Below are 22,926 nucleotides of genomic sequence, written 5' to 3' on the forward strand. Positions count from 1 at the left end.
TGCCTGTCTGTCTGTCTGCCTGTCTTCCAGCTGCTGTATGAAGATGCTACAGGTCTAAAGTTTAACCCCGTCCTGTACCCCAGGGTGAGTACATTTGTATTATTTTTGTTTTTACAATTTAGGCATTTAACACATTGGTTCTCAAAGTGGGGTCCGGTACTTGAGGGAGGTCCAAGGGGTCCCCAGCTAAATGATAGATATAGTTAGGAACCAAATGGACCATTATGGGTCTGTAACTCTAAGAGTGTACAAATGGAACCTAATAGACTCTTATGGGTCTGTAACTCTGAGAGTGTACAAATTGTTGTAAAGAGCAACATATTGTATCGCTTGACTTTGTATCGTATCGTTTTGCAGTGCAAATAGTCGGTATTGAATCGTGCGTGTGCTTGTGTGTGTATGTGTATGTGTGTGTGTGTGTGTGCGTACATGCGTGCGTGCGTGCACAGGGTTCCCAGTTGATGGTAGCTTATGACGAACACGAGATCACCAACACCTTCAAGTTTGGAGTCGTCTACCAGAGATTTGGACAGGTGAGGGAATGATGTCATAATGACATCATGATGACATCTACAAGTCAATGGACTTTAATGTTTGTTTGGGGTTGTCATTTTACCCAATGTAAAATATTCCATAAAGAACATTTCTCATCAAAATATATTGAAGTACAGCAATACATGGCAACTTGAGGTACACTCTTAATATTTCAACATTAAAAAAAGAAGAAAAATATTCCTAAAAAAAGAATTAATGGATTTTGGAACTTCCCCTTTGGTCCACACATTACTTAACCTGACTGACGCCAATCAGCAGCAGCTAGAGGCTGGATAGCTGCTGCTGATTGGCCAGGCCGTTTTGTGGCCGGGCATCAAGTCTGCCTGAGAGTTCCCAGATGGGAGCAGGAGGGGGGAACCCAGTGTACACTCTGCTGCCCCATCTGGTGGAGTCAGGTTACACATTACTGGGACATCAAAGAATCCCATTGTGGGTGTATGGGATTTTTCTCTATCACTAAACCTGCCTTTAGAAGAAAAAATCACACCTGTGTGAACTGAGTGGTGCAAGGTCTTATATAGCCTGATCAGCTGTGGTCAGATGTAATGTCAGTGACCATGGTAACCATGCTCACCTGTGCACGGACACGTACACGGGTACACAAACATAGATACAGACAAAGCTGGTTGTTGGAGTGGTTTGCACCAACAGGGATGTGGGCAGGGAAAACCTACCTTCTAATCTATGATCATGATGTCACAGACATCAGCAACATTATGAAAATTACAAATAATATTCATGTCCGGGTGAAAATCACCCGTGTTTAGTGTTCTAGGGTTAATCAGAATAATGTGTTACACCTGTTTCCAGACGTCTGAGGAGGAGTTGTTTGGGAACAACGAGGAGACGCCGGCCTTCAGGGAGTTCCTCGCTGTGCTGGGGGACACCGTCCAGCTGCAGGACTTCAAAGGGTCAGTATACACCGTCCAGCTCAAGGTTCAAGGTTTCTTTATTTGTCTCTCAAGGGAGAAATTTGACTTGGACCCCAAGGACGCGCCCTGCAGCATACAGATACAATACAATACAGTACAATACAAAACAATACACAATACAAGACAACAAAGGCACACAGTGACCCGTACAACATTAAAAAAACCACACACCAACATACCTAGTGCAAAAGAGGAAGAACATCACCTCATAACCTTCGACCCCTATACCCTGTCTGCCCTCTGCAAGGACTCTGTTAAGGAGTGTGATTGACAGAGGGACAAAGGAATGCTTGTACCTAGTATATTTGCACGCATGGACCTCGTACCTCCTACCTGATGGCATTAGCCGATATTCAGGGTATAGTACATGGGAGGGGTCAGACACAATTTTTTTAACCTGTCCAATGGTGGCCTGCTCAAAGATGACCTGGGGGGTGATCGGAGGTGTAGACATACCCATGATCTTCCCTGCCATTTTGGCTAATCTAAGGATCTCAGATTTGTATTTACAGCTACAGCTACATTACAATTTACAATGTAGTCATTAATCAGACACTCTTAAAGGAGAATAACATGCTAGAAGGCTTTCTTACCTTTATTTGTATAGTTGTTACGTCCCCATCAAAGAGGTCCAGGTGTTATTTGGTGCAAAAGCGCATTATTGGCTATTTCCCCTACCATAAGCCCTCAATGAATTGAATTGAATTGAATGGGGTATTGGGGTGTTGTGCTAATAGAGGGTATGCGCGTGACATCATCATCAAACCAGGAAGTTATGCAGGAATGCCTACTGAGTGGCTAAAAACTACTTTCTGGCCTTGACAGCCCATACATCCAAACAGAAAAGTCATATCTAATTGCATTAAACGTCATTAAACAATGTTAAACTCATTTTTCCTGTCACTTTGCCACTCGATTTGCCATTCACTTTATGCATGCGCATACCCTCTATTCGCTTATTTCCATCACTTCCTTGTGTGACCATCTTACTAATGTTCATGTGGTGTGGTGTGTGTTCTATAGGTTTCGGGGAGGTCTGGACGTCTCTCACGGTCAGACGGGTTCAGAGTCGGTCTACACCGTCTTCAGACAGAGAGAGATCATGTTACACGTGTCCACCAAGCTTCCCTTCACCGAGGGAGACGTCCAACAGGTAGGAGATAGGACGGGGTTAACTAAAACTGAACAAACACTCTATAGCAAGGATTACTTTCACAATGTAGAGCTATTTAACACTGTTACTGAACACACTCTATAGCAATGACTACTGTCACAATATAGAGCTATTTAACACTGTTACTGAACACACACTCTATAGCAATGACTACTGTCACAATATAGAGCTATTTAACACTGTTACTGAACACACACTATAGCAATGATTACTGTCACAATATAGAGCTATTTTTTATTTTTTTATTTTTTTTATAATATTTATTTGATTTGGAAAAAGCAGTAGAATAACAGCATTTCTATGTATACATAGGACACAAGTGCAGTTCCCAGGATTTTTTTTTTCACCCCTCTTCCCTCCCTCCCCCCTCCAAGTGACTCCATCTCCAGTGTCTCTGTAACATCCTTGCTTTCTTCAGGACTACATATGGCATCAGGTCAACACTTAACAGGGGCAAAGGGCAATATCGCTTCAGAGTGTACATTTCAGAAGGAGAAAAAGAAGAAAGAGTGGGCAGACAAAAAAAAAGACAGACAAAAAAAACAACAACCAAGAAACGAAAGTATTTACAACATTGCTGAGGGGGACAAAAACAAAACCGCTTTGGATTTCGACCATGAGAAGAGGAAGGATGTCTTAAACATTTTCTACAAAGATCATAAAGCAGGCTATTAGGACCAGTGAGATCACACAAAGTCAGCTCTCAGAGAATATAGAGCTATTTAACACTGTTACTGAACACACACTCTATAGCAATGATTACTGTCACAATATAGAGCTATTTAACACTGTTACTGAACACACACTATAGCAATGATTACTGTCACAATATAGAGCTATTTAACACTGTTACTGAACACACACATAGCAATGATTACTGTTACAATATAGAGCTATTTAACACTGTTACTGAACACACTATAGCAATGATTACTGTCACAATATAGAGCTATTTAACACTGTTACTGAACACACACATAGCAATGATTACTGTTACAATATAGAGCTATTTAACACTGTTACTGAACACACTCTATAGCAATGATTACTGTCACAATATAGAGCTATTTAACACTGTTACTGAACACACACTCTATAGCAATGATTACTGTCACAATATAGAGCTATTTATATCCGAATTAACGCTCTACTGACCGCTTAGATTAACCATATCTCTCTCTCTCTCTCTCTCTATGTCTCTCGTCCAGCTGCAGAGGAAGAGACACATAGGAAATGACATCGTGGCGGCGGTCTTCCAGGAAGAGGCCACGCCCTTCGTGCCCGACATGATCGCCTCCAACTTCCTGCATGCCTACGTCCTGGTGCAGGTGGAGCAGCCGTGCAGCGAGAACACCACCTACAAGGTACAATATACACCCACAACACCACCTACAAGGTACAATATACACCCACAACACCACCTACAAGGTACAATATACACCCACAACACCACCTACAAGGTACAATATACACCCACAACACCATGCACCTACAAGGTACAATATACACCACCTATAAGGTACAATACAGCATCAAATATGATGCTGGGTATGGTCCCGTTAATATTTACCTTGAAGCGATATTTTAAAAAGAAGACACACCCCACATAAACACCACCTACATTAAAGGTGGTGTTGATTAATACTAGTGTATTTATTATATTTAGTCGACAAAATCAACACTACCTTGTAGGTAAAAAGAAAAACAGGACCAGACCCAAAATGGACCCCTTAATTAAATGTGGTCAGAACCAGAGCCGTAAATTTGGGGTAGACATTTATTGAGATGATCTCTAATTCTTCTTTTTTTTATGATTTGTACTTTAATCTCTAATTCTTCTTGAAGTATCGAACGGCTGAGATCTAATCAATCGGGACAATTGATTTAGTGTCAAGTAAAAGTATGAAGTGGTCAAAACTTTTTAAATACTTTACTTTTTCGTTTATACTTTATGGGGGTATTTGGAAGGTTGGCATCATAAAATGTTTTTTTTTCTTTTGTTTTTCTTTTTAATGTGATTTGTGCCCAGAGCTGCCAATATTATGGACAAGTGATGAATGAAGATCCAAATGGATTGATGGAGTTGTCCTGTCGACCGGCCGGGCACTAGAACTATACTTTAGCACTGTCCAGACCTTTTCTAGCACAAACTGCTCACTTTTATCCTTGATTAAAAATAATGACGTAACTGGAGATATCTAAAGAAATCCTCCTTTTCTAGAAAATATGTATCTCTTAGGTTCTGAAAGCTCTGTAACCGGTTTTTCTTCCATAATCTTATAGTAGGATGTGATCCCATGATTGGAGAAGCAAGACTTGAACCTCTGATCCAGTTTCCCTGGCTTAACCCATTTTCACCTCAGATTCTAAAAATGTCTTCTACATCCTGACAGTTTTCTGAAAAAGCTATGTTTCTATGTCAGTCGTTCTTCGATTTTTCAAAAATAGCAGACCTACGTACAAGCTCGTAACGCGCCACTCGGTGGCACGCTATGAACTTGTAGATCTGCTATTTTTCAATAGCTAAAGCATAACATAATGCTAACACCAAAAGGGGTTCCCGCCCAAAATGGCTTAAATGCCGTATCAAAGGCAACCCATCTCAGCATTTTTGATTGCTTTTCTATTTTTAGTTGTTTGACTACAGTGTGCCAAGTCTGTAATGTGAAAGATGTGATTGGATCTAGTTTATCCAAATTGGCTTTGGTTAGTTGTTTATCGCCTAACATAGCTTGTATACTGGGAGGTTTTAGCCTACAATTTTGCTCCAAGAGCTAATATAGTACAAAATGTCCCCTTTAACTGGAATTTAAAAGCCATAAAATATCTAGGGGTTTGGATAACAAAGGAATTTGATAAATTATAACAATAACTTGACCTTACACCGCTGGGCTAATTGTGCTCCCTTTAACCCCGAGTTCAAGAATCGAAACTATCAAGATGAATATCCTGCCAAGACTTACTGTATATATCTTCATGTTAAAGGACCACTTCACCACTTTTCAATTATAATAGCTTATAGCTCCTCACTAATAATCATGATAAAATGGCACCATTTTTTTCTACTCAGTCTGTGTCTCATAGGAGGGCTGTGGGCAGTTCAGAAACCCATCCACCAGTGACATCATCGTTAGGCAGATTTTTATTTTTTTTACAAAAATGTTTAGATCGTTATCGTGAGAGCGATGGCTTCCATTTTCGCATTGCAACTTTTCAGGACTAGAAAGCCTGCAGTTTCTATTAGCTTGGATTCCCCATCGATGATGTCACTGGTGGACGGGTTTCTGAACTGCCCACAGCCCTCCTATGAGACACAGACTGAGTTGAAAAAGAAATGGTGCCATTTTATCATCATTATTAGTGAGGACCTATTATATGAAGACAGGTTGAAAAGTAGTGAAGTGGTCCTTTAATGTTCCATCTAAACAATTCAATGAGTGGGATAAGTTAATTTCACGATTCATTTGGAATGGCAGAAAACCAAGAATTAAATATGCAACATTACAGCTAAGTAAGGAAAAGGGTGGCATGTCACTACCAAATCTTAGAGACTATTTGTATGCCGCGCAACTGAGATTTGTTGCTTTATGGTGTGGCAATGATTCAGAAGCTCACTTTTATCCTTAATTCACGTTTTGTCTCCACCAGGCCGAAGGCATGGGGAGAGAGTATGTTTTGCACACAAAATGCCTCAAATCAAATTGCCATCAAAGGCGTAAGAACAAATGGCACCCTTTTCACATTGGCCTATTATAGCACCACCAGGAGGCCACAAACTGACCTGGCCTGGTGGAGACCTCCCCGAGGGGCACTTTTTCTAGTTATTATTATTTTCTTTCATACCTGGACAGATGGATATGTGAATACAGCCAATGTACTGTATGTAGGGGTTAAACTGGTTAACTCATGTTTCTGGGGGACCCCCTGGAAGTCCCTCAAGGACCCCTGGGGGTCCCTGGACATATACATACACAGATATTAGTACAATATAACACAGTAACTCTGTCACTATCCGCTCACTTTGAAACTTTTGAAACACTTTTTCATCTGAACAATCGCCTCATGAATAATATGTTTTGAATATGTGTTACAACAGGTGTCGGTCACAGCCAGGGAGGATGTCCCACCGTTTGGACCTCCTCTACCAAACCCCGCTGTCTTCAAGAAGGTGAGAGACATTAAGTTCTGTCTTCTAGAAGGTGAGAGACATTTATTTTTGTCTTCTAGAAGGTGAGAGACATGTAGTTCTGTCTTCTAAAGGTGAGAGACATTAAGTTCTGTCTTCTAAAGGTGAGAGACATGTAGTTCTGTCTTCTAAAGGTGAAAGACATTAAGTTCTGTCTTCTAAAGGTGAGAGACATTTAGTTCTGTCTTCTAGAAGAAGGTGAGAGACATTAAGTTCTGTCTTCTAGAAGGTGAGAGACATTTAGTTCTGTCTTCTAAAGGTGAGAGACATTAAGTTCTGTCTTCTAAAGGTGAGAGACATTAAGTTCTGTCTTCTAGAAGGTGAGAGACATTAAGTTCTGTCTTCTAGAAGAAGGTGAGAGACATTAAGTTCTGTCTTCTAGAAGGTGAGAGACATTTAGTTCTGTCTTCTAGAAGGTGAGAGACATTAAGTTCTGTCTTCTGAAGGTGAGAGACGTTTAGTTCTGTCTTCTAGAAGGTGAGAGACATTAAGTTCTGTCTTCTAGAAGGTGAGAGACATTAAGTTCTGTCTTCAAGAAGGTGAGAGACATTAAGTTCTGTCTTCTAGAAGGTAAGATACATTTAGTTATGTCTTCTAAAGGTGAGATACATTTAGTTATGTCTTCTAAAGGTGAGAGACATTTAGTTCTGTCTTCTAAAGGTGAGAGACATTTAGTTCTGTCTTCTAGAAGGTGAGAGACATTTAGTTCTGTCTTCTAAAGGTGAGAGACATTAAGTTCTGTCTTCTAGAAGGTGAGAGACATTTAGTTCTGTCTTCTAAAGGTGAGAGACATTAAGTTCTGTCTTCTAGAAGGTGAGAGACATTTAGTTATGTCTTCTAAAGGTGAGAGACATTTAGTTTTGTCTTCTAGAAGGTGAGAGACATTTAGTTCTGTCTTCTAGAAGGTGAGAGACATTTAGTTCTGTCTTCTAGACGGTGAGAGACATTTAGTTCTGTCTTCTAGAAGGTGAGAGACATTAAGTTCTGTCTTCTAAAGGTGAGAGACATGTAGTTATGTCTTCTAGAAGGTGAGAGACATTAAGTTCTGTCTTCTAGAAGGTGAGAGACGTTTAGTTCTGTCTTCTAAAGGTGAGAGACGTTTAGTTCTGTCTTCTAAAGGTGAAAGACATTAAGTTCTGTCTTCTAGAAGAAGGTGAGAGACATTAAGTTCTGTCTTCTAGAAGGTGAGAGACATTAAGTTCTGTCTTCTAAAGGTGAGACATTCATTTCTGTCTTCTAAAGGTGAGAGACATTAAGTTCTGTCTTCTAAAGGTGAGAGACATTCAGTTCTGTCTTCTAGAAGGTGAGAGACATTAAGTTCTGTCTTCAAGAAGGTGAGAGACATTAAGTTCTGTCTTCTAAAGGTGAGAGACATTAATTTCTGTCTTCTAGAGGTGAGAGACATTAAGTTCTGTCTTCTAGAAGGTCAGAGACTTTAAGTTCTGTATTCTAGAAGGTGAGAGATATTAAAGGTGAGAGACATTAAGTTCTGTCTTCTAGAAGGTGAGAGACATTAAAGGTGAGAGACATTAAGTTCTGTCTTCAAGAATGTGAGAGACATTAAGTTCTGTCTTCTAGAAGGTGAGACATTAAAGGTGAGAGACATTAAGTTCTGTCTTCTAGAAGGTGAGAGACATTAAAGGTGAGAGACATTAAGTTCTGTCTTCTAAAAGGTGAGAGACATTAAAGGTGATAGACATTAAGTTCTGTCTTCTAGAAGGTGAGAGACATTAAAGGTGAGAGACATTAAGTTCTGTCTTCTAGAAGGTGAGAGACATTAAAGGTGAGAGACATTAAGTTCTGTCTTCTAGAAGGTGAGAGACATTAAAGGTGAGAGACATTAAGTTCTGTCTTCTAGAAGGTGAGAGACATTAAGTTCTGTCTTCTAGAAGGTGAGAGACATTAAAGGTGAGAGACATTAAGTTCTGTCTTCTAGAAGGTGAGAGACATTAAAGGTGAGAGACATTAAGTTCTGTCTTCTAGAAGGTGAGAGACATTAAAGGTGAGAGACATTAAGTTCTGTCTTCTAGAAGGTGAGAGACATTAAAGGTGATAGACATTAAGTTCTGTCTTCTAGAAGGTGAGAGACATTAAAGGTGAGAGACATTAAGTTCTGTCTTCTAGAAGGTGAGAGACATTAAAGGTGATAGACATTAAGTTCTGTCTTCTAGAAGGTGAGAGACATTAAAGGTGATAGACATTAAGTTCTGTCTTCTAGAAGGTGAGAGACATTAAAGGTGATAGACATTAAGTTATGTCTTCTAGAAGGTGAGAGACATTAAAGGTGAGAGACATTAAGTTCTGTCTTCTAGAAGGTGAGAGACATTAAGTTCTGTCTTCTAGAAGGTGAGAGACATTAAAGGTGAGAGACATTAAGTTCTGTCTTCTAGAAGGTGAGAGACATTAAAGGTGAGAGACATTAAGTTCTGTCTTCTAGAAGGTGAGAGACATTAAAGGTGAGAGACATTAAGTTCTGTCTTCTAGAAGGTGAGAGACATTAAGTTCTGTCTTCTAGAAGGTGAGAGACATTAAAGGTGAGAGACATTAAGTTCTGTCTTCTAGAAGGTGAGAGACATTAAGTTCTGTCTTCTAGAAGGTGAGAGACATTAAAGGTGAGAGACATTAAGTTATGTCTTCTAGAAGGTGAGAGACATTAAGTTCTGTCTTCTAGAAGGTGAGAGACATTAAAGGTGAGAGACATTAAGTTCTGTCTTCTAGAAGGTGAGAGACATTAAGTTCTGTCTTCAAGAAGGTGAGAGACATTAAGTTCTGTCTTCTAAAGGTGAGAGACATTCATTTCTGTCTTCTAGAAGGTGAGAGACATTAGGTTCTGTCTTCTAGAAGGTGAGAGACATTAAGTTCTGTCTTCTAGAAGGTGAGAGACATTAAAGGTGAGAGACATTAAGTTCTGTCTTCTAGAAGGTGAGAGACATTAAAGGTGAGAGACATTAAGTTCTGTCTTCTAGAAGGTGAGAGACATTAAGTTCTGTCTTCTAGAAGGTGAGAGACATTAAGTTATGTCTTCTAAAGGTGAGAGACATTAAGTTCTGTCTTCTAAAGGTGAGAGACATTAAGTTCTGTCTTCTAGAAGGTGAGAGACATTAAGTTGTCTTCTAGAAGGTGAGACATTAAAGGTGAGAGACATTAAGTTCTGTCTTCTAGAAGGTGAGACATTAAAGGTGAGAGACATTAAGTTCTGTCTTCTAGAAGGTGAGAGACATTAAAGGTGATAGACATTAAGTTCTGTCTTCTAGAAGGTGAGAGACATTAAAGGTGATAGACATTAAGTTCTGTCTTCTAGAAGGTGAGAGACATTAAAGGTGATAGACATTAAGTTCTGTCTTCTAGAAGGTGAGAGACATTAAAGGTGATAGACATTAAGTTCTGTCTTCTAGAAGGTGAGAGACATTAAAGGTGATAGACATTAAGTTCTGTCTTCTAGAAGGTGAGAGACATTAAGTTCTGTCTTCTAGAAGGTGAGACATTAAAGGTGAGAGACATTAAGTTATGTCTTCTAGAAGGTGAGAGACATTAAAGTTGAGAGACATTTTTCACCGCAACAGAGCCATGCCGGAGTGACCGAGTGCCAAGATTTTGGGTGTCGGAATTTGGCTCCAATCTCAGAGCCAATTTGTAAGAAATGGAGTGAGAGAGGAAAACAACGAGATGAATGACATCACACTGGTGGTGGTGATGATGATGATGATGATGAACGTCACCTTCATCATCATCTCCTCCTCTTCAGTTCTCTCTATCTCCGTCACTGATCCACTTTACACCCCCCCCCCCTCTCTCTCTCTCTCTCTACCTCCCTCTCTCTCTCACACAGGGACCAGAGTTCCGTGACTTCCTACTGACTAAGTTGATCAATGCAGAGAACGCCTGCTACAAGTCTGACAAGTTCGCTAAGCTAGAGGTAATAAATAATAGTAATAATACGCTTGATTTTTATAGAGCACCTTTCATACAGGGTTGCAGTTCAAAGTGCTTCACAGGCAGGACATACATCAAGTGCTTTACAGTTAGGTCATAGGTTATATCAAACACAATACAAGACAAGACAAGACAAGACAAGACAGTGAATGTGCATAAAGTCAGACATCGAGATAAAAATCACACCCGTGTGAACTGAGTGGTGTAAGGTCTTATATAGACTGATCAGCTGTGGTCTGACGTAATGTCTGACGTAATGAAATCACACCCGTGTGAACTGGGTGACCATAGCAACCATGCTCATTTTTTGGTACGAACAGACAGACAGACAAACTAACAAAGCCAGTTGTAGGAGTGGTTTACACCACTAAAAATCACACCCGTGTGAACTGAGTGGTGTAAGGTTTTATATAGCATGATCAGCTGTGGTCTGACGTAATGTCTGACGTAATGGAGTTTTTGTCCGATGTGAGGTATTATATAAGGTAAGGTATTATATAGCCTGATCAGCTCTGATCTGACGTAATTAAATCACACCCGGGTGAACTGGATGACCGTAGCAACCATGGTCATTTTTTCTGCACAAAAACAGCCAGTTGTGAAATCACATCCGGGTGTGATTTCATTATTAAATATAGAAATTATTTTGAACATAGCAACCATGCTCATTTTTTTCTGCACACAAAAGCCAGTTGTAGGAGTGGTTTACACCACTCAAAAATAGGCATGAGAAGGTCAAGCATTTAAGATATTTGTTAAAAAATCACACCCGTGTGAACTGAGTGGTGTAAGGTCTTATATAGACTGATCAGCTGTGGTCTGACGTAATGTCTGATGTAATGAAATCACACCCGTGTGAACTGGGTGACCATAGCAACCATGCTAATTTTTTGGTACGAACAGACAGACAGACAGACAGACAGACAGACAGACACGTAAACTAACAAAGCCAGTTGTAGGAGTGGTTTACACCACTCAAAAAAAGAAAAAAAATACATGATGGGAAGCCTCAATAAAGTGCTATGGTGGAGAAGGTGTGTTTTTAGTTTTTGTTTGAAAATGTTGGTGATTTCCTGAGGAATTGTATTACATAATTTTGGTGCATAAAAAGAGAACGCGGCCTCTCCTATTTTCTTTCGTGGTTTATTTTTTCCTTTTGTGGTTAGTAAACCTGCTGTTGAGGATCTTAATGTTCTGGATGGAGTGTATGATGGTAATAAATCTGTTCTGTATATGCAGGGCCTTGGCTGTTGAGTGCTTTGTAAACTATAAGTAGTACCTTGAAATCTATTCTATGGGAGACCGGAAGCCAGTGGAGGGTGTCACCCACGGTGACGCACGCATGCACGCACACACGCACACTGGTGATGGCGACTCGAGTTACAAGGCTCTTACTCGAGTCGCACTCGAGTCACCACAAATGGGACTCTAGACTCAACTCGGACTCTATAGCTCAATGACGCTCAATGACTCTCAATGACTCGTGGAGTATCGACGAGTCATTCGTCTTTTTGGACCCACATAGAATAATGAAATGCCCGATTTAAAAAACAATTCAATCCCATCCCTTTCCTTTCCCCTCCCACAGCGCGGAGCTCAGCTGAGTTCACATATACCCACAGATATGGCGAGGCATGGAGCTCAAACTGATGCATGGCGGAGCCTTTCATCATGACATATATAACAAATATTAAAACGGCGAAAGTAAATTATGTTTGGCTCCGCATCAGCTATCCAACGTCATTTAACTTTGCATGTTGATAATATGGTATATACTAGGATTGTCTGGGAGGGAACGTTTTTGAAACATTTTAAAACAGCCCTGCTAGAGGCGTATATTTTCTGTTCACTTTTCAAAATATATTACCTTCCAAAGCTGTGAGCACAAATAATCTGACGCACGTAGTATCAGTTGTAACACTTTACTTGATGTAAAGGAAAAATACAGGTGAACAAAATGTCTTAAAAGGTTACATGGTGTGTGATAACATGTGGTAGAAAAAATATGTGCTCTCTCTACTTCAACTTCACAGCTTCTGACAAACTCAAACAGGACAGGAGGGTAATTTAGACATCAAAGAAAAAGGAGCACCAATCACAAACATTCAATCAACAACTGACCAATCTAAGCAAGGCAGTTAAAAGAGTACTCTGCTGCACTAATTATCATGAGATCAAACACTGCTGCACAGAATAGGCACAATCAAGCAAACAAGGTCATCATGATATGACCTCATAAAGTGTCTCTTACACCCTATGGTCCTCATTCACAACGGCGTTTACGCTCATAAAGTGACGTTACGTGAGCGGAGCGTGAGCGGACAGGCATTTACGTGGATTCCCACATTACGTGGGAATTCATGAACTTGAACTTGACGGTGACGTTGTTTGTTCGGAAAATCCGCTAAAAGCTGCGCCAGCTCTCATGGTCGTGTACGGCTTGCGTAGATTTATTCAGAAGGCTTTAGTCTTCATGCTGAATCAATTAAAAGTCCCCAAATCTCAGCTAGCTTATATAAAAGCCAAGTATCACTTGTATGCCTAAATGCATGCATTCTAGAGGCAGGTTAGCCTCGAGTCCCATACAGAAACTGCCCCTGCAAGCCCGACACCTTTTTATTTATTTATTAGGATATTCCTATTTGAATGAATGGCATCAGCGTGTTTGAAAGTCGGCCAGTCATATCATAGTTTTAAGCCAGCTCACCTCCACTCGCGCTTGTTCACAAACATGACGGACAGACAGACAAGAAAGGCTGTTGATGATGATTATTATTACCACTGTAACTCGCTGATCAGCATGTTGACAGAGACTCAGCCAATTAAAGTTTCACGTAGGCCTAAATGCCTTTGCTGCCAGCACCTATCTGCCTCCATTTGCGTCGTGGTATTAATTTATAATAATGTATATTGATCACATGACGACGCCACACAGAATAGCCAACTCTTACCTGCAGCTGAGGAAACATACAACCGGATGAAATATAGCCTTTACTTTAGTCCAAATCCCACAAGAAAAAAAAGAAAGAAAATATGTCCTGTGTCCTGCATGTCCGTATATTTGCTTTCCAAATCCGACAGTGCAGGGCAGGGAATCAATCACCGCAGTAGACTAATCAATAGGGCCTTTTATCATTGCCGAGTTTTAATATAGCATTTGGTCGTGTGGTGAACAGTACAAATTAACTTCTTTCTCATTATGTGAAAGTAACTGTAACATCAGTTAACTTATTAACGTTCTGACATTTAACAAGGAGTGAAGCAATGCGTGCCAAGTTGGCAAGTTTCGTTTATAATATAATATATACATATATAACTTGCGCTGTTTGCTTGAAGATCTGTCCGTGCAGAGACCCGCCTGTCAAAATGAACTGCTCTACAAGCTCATCGCAGCTGTTGTATATAATTTAAAACTTGGGAATCCTCTGTGCAGTCTATGATGACGTATTTCGATATTTCCTGTTGCCTTATATGGTCGTGGATGTTCCATCAAACCAGGCGACACCAGGCGAATCGCTTGGAAAAAATGCGGAAATGATACACTCGCCGATCCGCACAAATTAAGTGATTACACCTGGTTCCCTGAATAACACGGGACTTAACCGTAGCGTGATCGGACGGATTTTCCGCTATCTATACGCTTTACGCCGTTACACTGTGGCGTATTTCTCCTTTGTGAATGAGGACCTATAACTCTATGGTGTGTTCCAGAGCCTTAGATTAGGCAAACTGCGTTCACTTCATGGGGCGATCGAGTCCAATGGCGGCTCTCCTACAAAGGGGCAACCAACTGGGCCAGAAGTAGGCAGAAATGCATTGGACTCAGGCAACAGCCCAGCTTTAATGATCTTAACTCATAGGCCTGACCTCAACATATTTTTTTTTTCTAAAATAGCAGACCTACAAGCTCGTAGCGCGCCACTCGGTGGTGCGCTATGAGCTTGTAGATCTGCTATTTTTCAATAGCTAAATTATAACATAATGTTTAAAACACCAAAAGGGGTTCCCGCACAAAATGGGTTAAATCCCTTTATTTTAGATTGTTTTTTACTAAGAGACTTTAGTTGTTATACTGTACAATACTTTATAACAGTAAAATAGCTCTTATTTGCGCTGCCCTCGTTGAAAACAATGCATTTCCAATTCTAGTTTGTCTCAGTTCAGGCTGCATGAACAGCGCTCGAGCGCTCGGTTTCTGCCCCCTCTATATCGTAACTCTTCTATTAGATGGCTCTGGTGTGTTCAAGAACAGAACAACAGAACAGTGACATCATGTGGGTGTGTTCCAGAACAGTGACATCAAGTGGGTGTGTTCCAGAACAGTGTCATCATCAAGTGGGTGTGTTCCAGAACAGTGACATCATCAAGTGGGTGTGTTCCAGAACAGTGACATCATGTGGGTGTGTTCCAGAACAGTGACATCATCATGTGGGTGTGTTCCAGGGCCGTACGCGTGCAGCGCTGCTCGAGAACCTGCATGACGAGCTGCACAGACAGACCCAGGCCACGCTGGGACAGGGAGCGCCGGGGGACGAGGACCGCCTGGAGAACGGGGGCCACGGGGGCCTCCTGGAGTCCTTTAAGGTGAGAACCGGGGGACCACGGGGGGCCTGTTGGAGTCCTTCATGGTCTGCGTGCGTGTGTGTTCTTGCACATGCGCATGCTGTGCTCCGTCCTAATCCGACCATATACGGCTCTTGCTATTCACAGATATTGTTTGACGGTGTCGGGGGCGATGTAATCATGGCAGTCATTGCAGTCGCTGTGTGGTGTTTCCTGCAGTACGTTAGAAAGTATGATCTTTTAGGCTAATCTAAAATAATAAACAATATTTTCTCTACATTCATTTGTCATATTTTCTTTTTGAAGAATGAGTGTATATCTAGTTTTTTTCTTTACTTCTTTGAGAGACTGCTGGGTCCTTGGTGCACTGCAAACCCCTCTTGAGCCCCATTGCCCCCGCCGGCGGGGGCAATGGGGCGATGGCTGTTTACCTCTGAACAGCACTCAATAAATCTAATCAGACATAATCAATCTGCAATTGCAATGTTGATTCTGGGGATTTCCCCCCTGGACCCCGCTGGGGCTTAACAGCAGGACCACTTCACCACTTTTCCCTCCGATGAGACACAGGCTGGGTAGAAGAAAATTGTCCTATTTTATCATGAACATTAGTGAGGACCAATTATATGAAGATAGGTTGAAAAGTGGTCCATATTGTAAAACCAATAATAAGCTCTTTTTGAAGGAAAGGACGTTCTGGACGCCAGCGATGGCGGCCATGACACTCGTCATGGGTGGCTAACTAACGATATTAAAGAAGGCATGGTTTCTAATCGCTTAATTGTGATCGATGTGCACAGTACGTCATGTTATTGAGGCATCTAAACGGCGGCAGGTATCGTTTCTGTCTCGGAGGTATCGCGAGATTTGGATGCCAGACAGGAAACGGTGGACAGTCTGGCGATACTTGGCACGTTCAGAAACGTACTTTGTGCTCTTTATAAAACCTCTATAAAATTACACGGTGTACACATGCGAAAAGCAACACAGAAGAGAACACTGGGCCTCATGCGCCAATAAGTTCCTAACTTTTCCTCTTAAGTGAATTCCTAAGGGAAGTCCAGTCAGATTCATGAAACGTTCTTAAGTAGGCCGAATTGTTTCGGCCGAAGCATGTTCTTATGATGATGAATCCAAATCCTCGTAACTTGAAGGGGTGTGCCAGTTCATTCAAAATAACATAGGTAGACGCCCCACCTATCCTAATTAGCATCCTAATTACCATAGGGAACCGCCCCACCAATCCCATATAAGGCATTGGGAATTCACTTTCCTATGTGTTCACCCAGGTGGGTGTGGTTTTGCATGACTCCATGGCCTTGCCTGCAGTCACACCTGTGTGTTGATTGCAGCACACAGAAATCACAGGACCTCACACACAGAAATAAAGTTGAGTGAATGAAGTCAAGAATACATAAACTAAAGTCTAAATATGGTGGAATCAAATCAATAGTACTGTGGAGGTACTTCTGAAGTGAACAGCACATTTTATTCATGAATGTATTTTATTATTTATCTCACAATAGTCAACTTTCACCATCAATGTAAATTTGCTGAAATTAGCATATTATCCATATGTCATGTTCAGAAGTAGTGGATAGTAGTGGATATAAAACATTTTAGCACTGGAGGGTGGATATGGAGGGGCTTTAAGGCAGCAACTGCTTGGTATGTAGTGGTGAAATAGGGGTGTTGAGGGTGATATGGTGGTGCAAGGGGTGGGATAGGGGGGTAGGAAGCTTACAGGAAAATGGAGGTGGTGGTGGGGGGGGGGGGTGATGGCGGGTGGGGCGGGGGTTATGTGGTCGGTATGGTGCGTTTGTTTGGGTTGGGTTGTAAACTCTAAACCAGTGGTTCTCAAACATTTTCATGTCAAGGACCCCCAAATTCTGTGCAGGAGGATGCTAAACGCACACCAGTCTTAGTAGTGGTGCCAGCTCACGGCAGAAACATCTAAAGAGTTGAGTCTTAAAAAGACAAAAGAGTGGCTGCACACACTGATAGCCAAAGAGCCAATTTATTTATTAGGATGCAGAGTAAAAACCAACGTTTCGGCAGTACAACTGCCTTCTTCAGGGTATATGGAAAAACAATTAAAATCACATATAGAGCCAGGGCTCAACATTCAACCAATCACATACTGATAGTGTTGCGGGCAATCAGGATCAGCTGTCTCACATTCCTGGGTTATTAGGGAGAAGTTATCATAGACATATATACGTAGACGCCCTTTCCGGCTCTGAGGCGCGTGTCACCATTGAAGGCACAATTTTCCCAACATTCCTTGCAAAGGATTAGCCGAAGCTTGTCAAGCTTCCGCGTGCGTAACATAAGTCCCGGAAAAGACGCGCTGTGATTGGCCAGTAGTCACTTGAGTGACAGCGAGAGACATGGAGGAGTCGCATGAGTGACGTCACTTGGGCAGCGACGCAGTCGCCTTCAGCAAATGCCTTCAGCACTTCTAAATAAGAAAGCTGTGGAGAACTGTTGCTTTGTGTTCACTCGTTTTCTGTTAGTAATCTAATCCCCCCTGGCTCTGATGTTGTATTGTTAATAACTTTGTTGTTTGTGTTTGTTTGTTTGTCTTGTTTTGTATTGTAATGTATATTGTCATGACTGTTATAAAGATTTGTTAAAAAAAAAAAGCCTTCAGCACTGCACTTCCGCCTTCATTGGGATACACGTCGCTCCAATGAACTGCAGCGGCAAATGAGGCATCTATTTTTGAGTGGTGTAAACCACTCCTACAACTGGCTTTTGTGTGCAGAAAAAAATGAGCATGGTTGCTATGTTCAAAATAATTTCTGACGTAATTAAATCACACCCGGGTGAACTGGATGACCGTAGCAACCATGGTCATTTTCTCTGCACAAAAAAAGCCAGTTGTGAAATCACATCCAGGTGTGATTTCATTACGTCAGATCAGAGCTGATCAGGCTATATAATACCTTACCTTATATAATACCTCACATCGGACAAAAACTCCAGCTGAATCAACTTCATGGTCACAAATCATCACATCAGAAGACGAGTCTACCTAGCCAAAGATCTTTAACGTCAGACATTACGTCAGACCACAGCTGATCATGCTATATAAAACCCTACACCACTCAGTTCACACGGGTGTGATTTTTATTTATAATATCTATGGGTTATACCTCATGAATAGCTGATGAGACTCTGGAAGGTTAATTCCTTGTCACTAAGATAAATACATCTATCCAAGATATTGTCTATACATTACAGTTTAGGAATATCAAATAGAGATGGAACCACACAGTAAAGAACTATACAATACAAAACCGTTCAATACAGTTCAATCGATCACAAATCTATAATAAATATAGAGAGACATTTCCATGTCCTGTATTTAACACAAGTCCCCTAAAGTAAACTGAATATAAGCCTCTGGTAGGTAGGCCATCTGTGGATCAGAAAAGGGAGAGAATAATAATAGGGTTAAAAAAGTATTTGTACAAAAACATTTTTTAGAATTATTTATTTTTATATTTATAAAAAAAAGCTTGAGATCAAAGTCTACATTTAGGCCAAATGGGGACAATGTTTTTAGAGACTGAATCCAGAAAGCCTCAGGTTTTAACAACTTGTCGATTTGTCCCCTCTTCTGGGAACAGAGACTTTTTCTATGCCAATTGAATATAATGAAGAGAAGAGACAGGGTGGTTGGATTCCACAAAATGTGCAGCAACAGGATAATTCATATTCTTGCACCTAATAGTGCTGCGATGCTCTGCTATGCGAGCTTTAAGTTCACGGGTAGTCATACCCACATATATGCCACAAATGCCACACGGACATGTAAGTAGATAAATTACTGCTTTTGTAGTGCAGGTGATTATGCCTCTGATGGGGATGCTTTTGCCCGAATGGGGGTGCTTAAACTTATGGCATTTATGTGTACTGTTACATTGGGAACAGGAGCCACATTTGTAGTTGCCATTGGGAATAGGTGCTAAAATGCGTTGAGTAGGGTTTAAAGCAGGGGGTAAATCCGATTTGACCAAATGATTTCTGAGATTCTGACCACGGGAGAAAACTATAAGCGGAGGTTTGGCAAAAGTTTTTTTTAAAGGTGTGTCAGATCCCAGAATGTGCCGATGCTTATGAATAATCTGCTTAAAATGTTCAGCCGCTTTAGAGTAGCAAGAGGAGAAGATGAATGTTCTTTCTTTTCTGACCGCCTCTGGAATAATTCAGACCTGGGTTTCAGGTTAATCTTGTGTGAGGCGTTAGGAATTTGGGTGTTAGAATAGCCCCGTTCTTTAAATTTAGTCTGCATATTAGTTAAATGCCGGTTAAGATCAGCGGGTTTGCTGCAGATGCGCTTCACTCTACAACATTGGCTGTTTAGAGGCAGGGGATGACAGCTGTCTGCCCTCAGTAGGCTATTTCGATCAGTAGGTTTTTTGTATAGGTCAGTGTAAAGAATATCATCTTCTCTCCTGGTGATCAACAGATCCAAACAGTTTAATGAGTAAGCATCAAAGGACATGGTGAATTTCAAGTGATCTGAGCATGAATTGACAAACAAGAACACGTTCTTGAGTTGTTCTCTTGTGCCTTGAAACAACAGGAAGACATCATCAATGAATCGTTTTCCAAAGAACAATATTGGACAAAAATGGGTTGTTAATAGGGTTAAGGATTTGTGTTTTCTCTAAGTACCCCACATACAGGCCTGCATAATTGGGAGCCATGGGGGGATCCCATAGCTACTCCCCTCCTCTGTAAAAAATATTCATCCTGGAACAAGAAATAATTATTTGTCAGGACTACCTCTGCCAGGGTGACAATGCACACATTGGAAGGTATGGAAGAGGTAGGGCGCTCTAGTAAAAATTTTCCAGTGACTGGATGCCACCCTCATGGGGTACATTGGTGTACAGTGACTCTACATCCAGTGTGACAAGGAAAGTATCATCAGTTAAAGGTTCAAGGGTTTCAATAATCGATATCATATGGCCTTCACATATGAGGGAAGACGTACATTAAAGCAGGGGTTCTCAACCCGTGGGTCGCGACCCCTCGGGGGGTCGCCAAATTATTTTAGGGGGTCCCCAAATTATTTTCAAAAAATAAAAAATAAAGATTCTTTTTTTTTTTTTTTTTTTTTCACGATTTTTCAAAAATAGCAGACCTACAAGCTCGTAGCGCGCCACTCGGTGGCGCGCTATGAGCTTGTAGATCTGCTATTTTTAAATAGCTAAATTATAACGATGCTTAAAACACCAAAAGGGGTTCCCGCCCAAAATGGTTTAAGGTTATTGTAGCAGTCAATTTATATTGGGGGTCGGGAGGGGGCGGGGCGGGGGTCCCGAGACGTTGCCAAAGCATTTTCGGGGGTCCCCGGCCAAAAACGTTGAGAACCCCTGCATTAAAGGGTTTAATAAAGAAATCCACAAAAGAGGAGAGTGGCGCTGTGATTGAGTCAATGCCCGATATAATAGGGCGGCCTGGGGGTTTGTCAAATTTTTGTGAAGTTTAGGTAAAGTGTAAAACACGGGGGTCACGGGGTGTTGATTATTCAGAAAATCAAATTCCTTTTTAGTGATTTCACCCGAACGTAAAAAGCCTTGTAAGACATCATTTATTTTGTTCTTGAAATCGACTATAGGGTTACTGGGCAGTTTTGTATAGGACGTATCATCCAGTAATTGTCTGTGACATTCAGTGATATAATCGGATTTGTTAAGCAACACAACAGCACCACCTTTATCAGCCTCCTTGATGACAATAGAATTGTCAGACTTGAGATCAAGCAAAGCTTGCTTCTCGTCTTTGCTAAGATTATCATGAGATTTGTATTTATTTTTCTCATACAAAAGTGACGTTATGTCTTGTTCAACTAGTCCACAATAGGTTTCTATAGACGAGTTACGTAGGAGGGATAAAAGTGCTTTTGTTTCTAAAAGGAGTAGACGGGTTCTCCCGGAGACCACAGACCCGCGCTCACACAGCAGATCTCAACGGAACTGAATGTCGTTAATTTGTCAAGTAAGGAACTCAGCCATGCACACTTGTCATTACTCAACAAATGTTTAAGTTTTGTGCCTACTACCCAATCAAGTGACTTTGATGTGAAAGTAGACCTATTTAAGTTCTTTAAGACAAATACGTCTGAGGGAATTCTTCAAGCCAAGTGTTGACTCTGATGTGGTTCCTCCTGACCCTGACACTGTAACTCCCATGCCTGCTCCTTTTAGAAACAAAAGCACTTTTATCCGTCCTACTAACCGTAACTCGTCTATGGGGAGCTATGGGATCCCCCATGGCTCCCAATTATGCAGGCCTGTATGTGGGGTACTTAGAGACCCTATTAACAACCCATTTTTGTCCAATATTGTTCTTTGGAAACGATTAATTGATGATGTCTTCCTGTTGTTTCAAGGCACAAGAGAACAACTCAAGAACCTTTTCTTGTTTGTCAATTCATGCTCAGATCACTTGAAATTCACCATGTCCTTTGATGCTTACTCATTAAACTTTTTGGATCTGTTTGATCACCAGGGGAGAAGATGATATCCTTTACACTGACCTATACAAAAAACCTACTGATCGAAATAGCCTACTGAGGGCAGACAGCTGTCATCCCCTGCCTCTAAAAAACAGCCTTCCCTACAGCCAATGTTGTAGAGTGAAGCGCATCTGCAGCAAACCCGCTGATCTTAACCGGCATTTAACTAATATGCAGACTAAATTTAAAGAACGGGGCTATTCTAACACCCAAATTCCTAACGCCTCACACAAGATTAACCTGAAACCCAGGTCTGAATTATTGCAGAGGCGGTCAGAAAATAAAGAACATTCTATCATCTTCTCCTCCTGCTACTCTAAAGTGGCTGAACATTTTAAGCAGATTATTCATAAGCATTGGCACATTCTGGGATCTGACACACCTTTCAAAAAAACTTTTGCCAAACCTCCGCTTATAGTTTTCTCCCGTGGTCAGAATCTCAGAAATCATTTAGTCAAATCGGATTTACCCCCTGCTTTAAACCCTACTCAACGCATTTTAGCACCTATTCCCAATGGCAACTACAAATGTGGCTCCTGTTCCCAAATGTAACAGTACACAAAAATGCCATAAGTTTAAGCACCCCCATTCGGGGCAAAAGCATCCCCATCAGAGGCATAATCACCTGCACTACAAAAGCAGTAATTTATCTACTTACATGTCCGTGTGGCATTTGTGGCATATGTGGGTATGACTACCCGTGAACTTAAAGCTTGCATAGCAGAGCATCGCAGCACTATTAGGTGCAAGAATGAATTATCCTGTTGCCGCACATTTTGTGGAATCCAACCACCCTGTCTCTTCTCTTCATTATATTCAATTGGCATAGAAAAAGTCCCTGTGCCCAGAAGAGGGGACAAATCGACAAGTTGTTAAAACCTGAGGCTTTCTGGATTCAGTCTCTAAAAACATGTCCCCATTTGGCCTAAATGTAGACTTTGATCTCAAGCTTTTTTTATAAATATAAAAATAAATTATTCTAAAAAAATGTTTTTGTACAAATACTTTTTTAACCCTATTATTATTCTCTCCCCTTTCTGATCCACAG

The 22,926-nt window shown here is 41.1% G+C and overlaps 1 protein-coding gene and 1 long non-coding RNA gene across 4 annotated transcripts in view; one reads left to right on the forward strand and one right to left on the reverse strand.

Annotated features, from left to right (window-relative positions):
* LOC306932850 overlaps positions 1 to 22,926 on the reverse strand; it is a 520,149-nt gene that overhangs the window by 186,857 nt on the left and 310,366 nt on the right. The gene's annotated exons all lie outside the window — the stretch shown is intronic.
* rap1gap2a (RAP1 GTPase activating protein 2a) overlaps positions 1 to 22,926 on the forward strand; it is a 186,425-nt gene that overhangs the window by 149,823 nt on the left and 13,676 nt on the right. For 2 of the 3 annotated variants that reach the window (XM_079514779.1, XM_079514778.1), the window contains 9 exons: positions 31 to 84; positions 450 to 533; positions 1,366 to 1,466; positions 2,511 to 2,640; positions 3,870 to 4,025; positions 6,758 to 6,829; positions 10,677 to 10,763; positions 15,224 to 15,364; positions 15,491 to 15,622. In XM_079514779.1, coding sequence (XP_079370905.1) covers positions 31 to 84; positions 450 to 533; positions 1,366 to 1,466; positions 2,511 to 2,640; positions 3,870 to 4,025; positions 6,758 to 6,829; positions 10,677 to 10,763; positions 15,224 to 15,364; positions 15,491 to 15,592 — 927 coding nt within the window. In that variant the 3' untranslated portion in view covers positions 15,593 to 15,622. Of the gene's footprint in view, positions 1 to 30; positions 85 to 449; positions 534 to 1,365; positions 1,467 to 2,510; positions 2,641 to 3,869; positions 4,026 to 6,757; positions 6,830 to 10,676; positions 10,764 to 15,223; positions 15,365 to 15,490; positions 15,623 to 22,926 lie in introns of those variants that run through there. The other variant, XM_079514780.1, reaches the window with a different exon arrangement.

This window comes from Electrona antarctica (assembly GCF_951216825.1).
Source record: "Electrona antarctica genome assembly, chromosome: 11".
Taxonomy (NCBI): domain Eukaryota; kingdom Metazoa; phylum Chordata; class Actinopteri; order Myctophiformes; family Myctophidae; genus Electrona; species Electrona antarctica.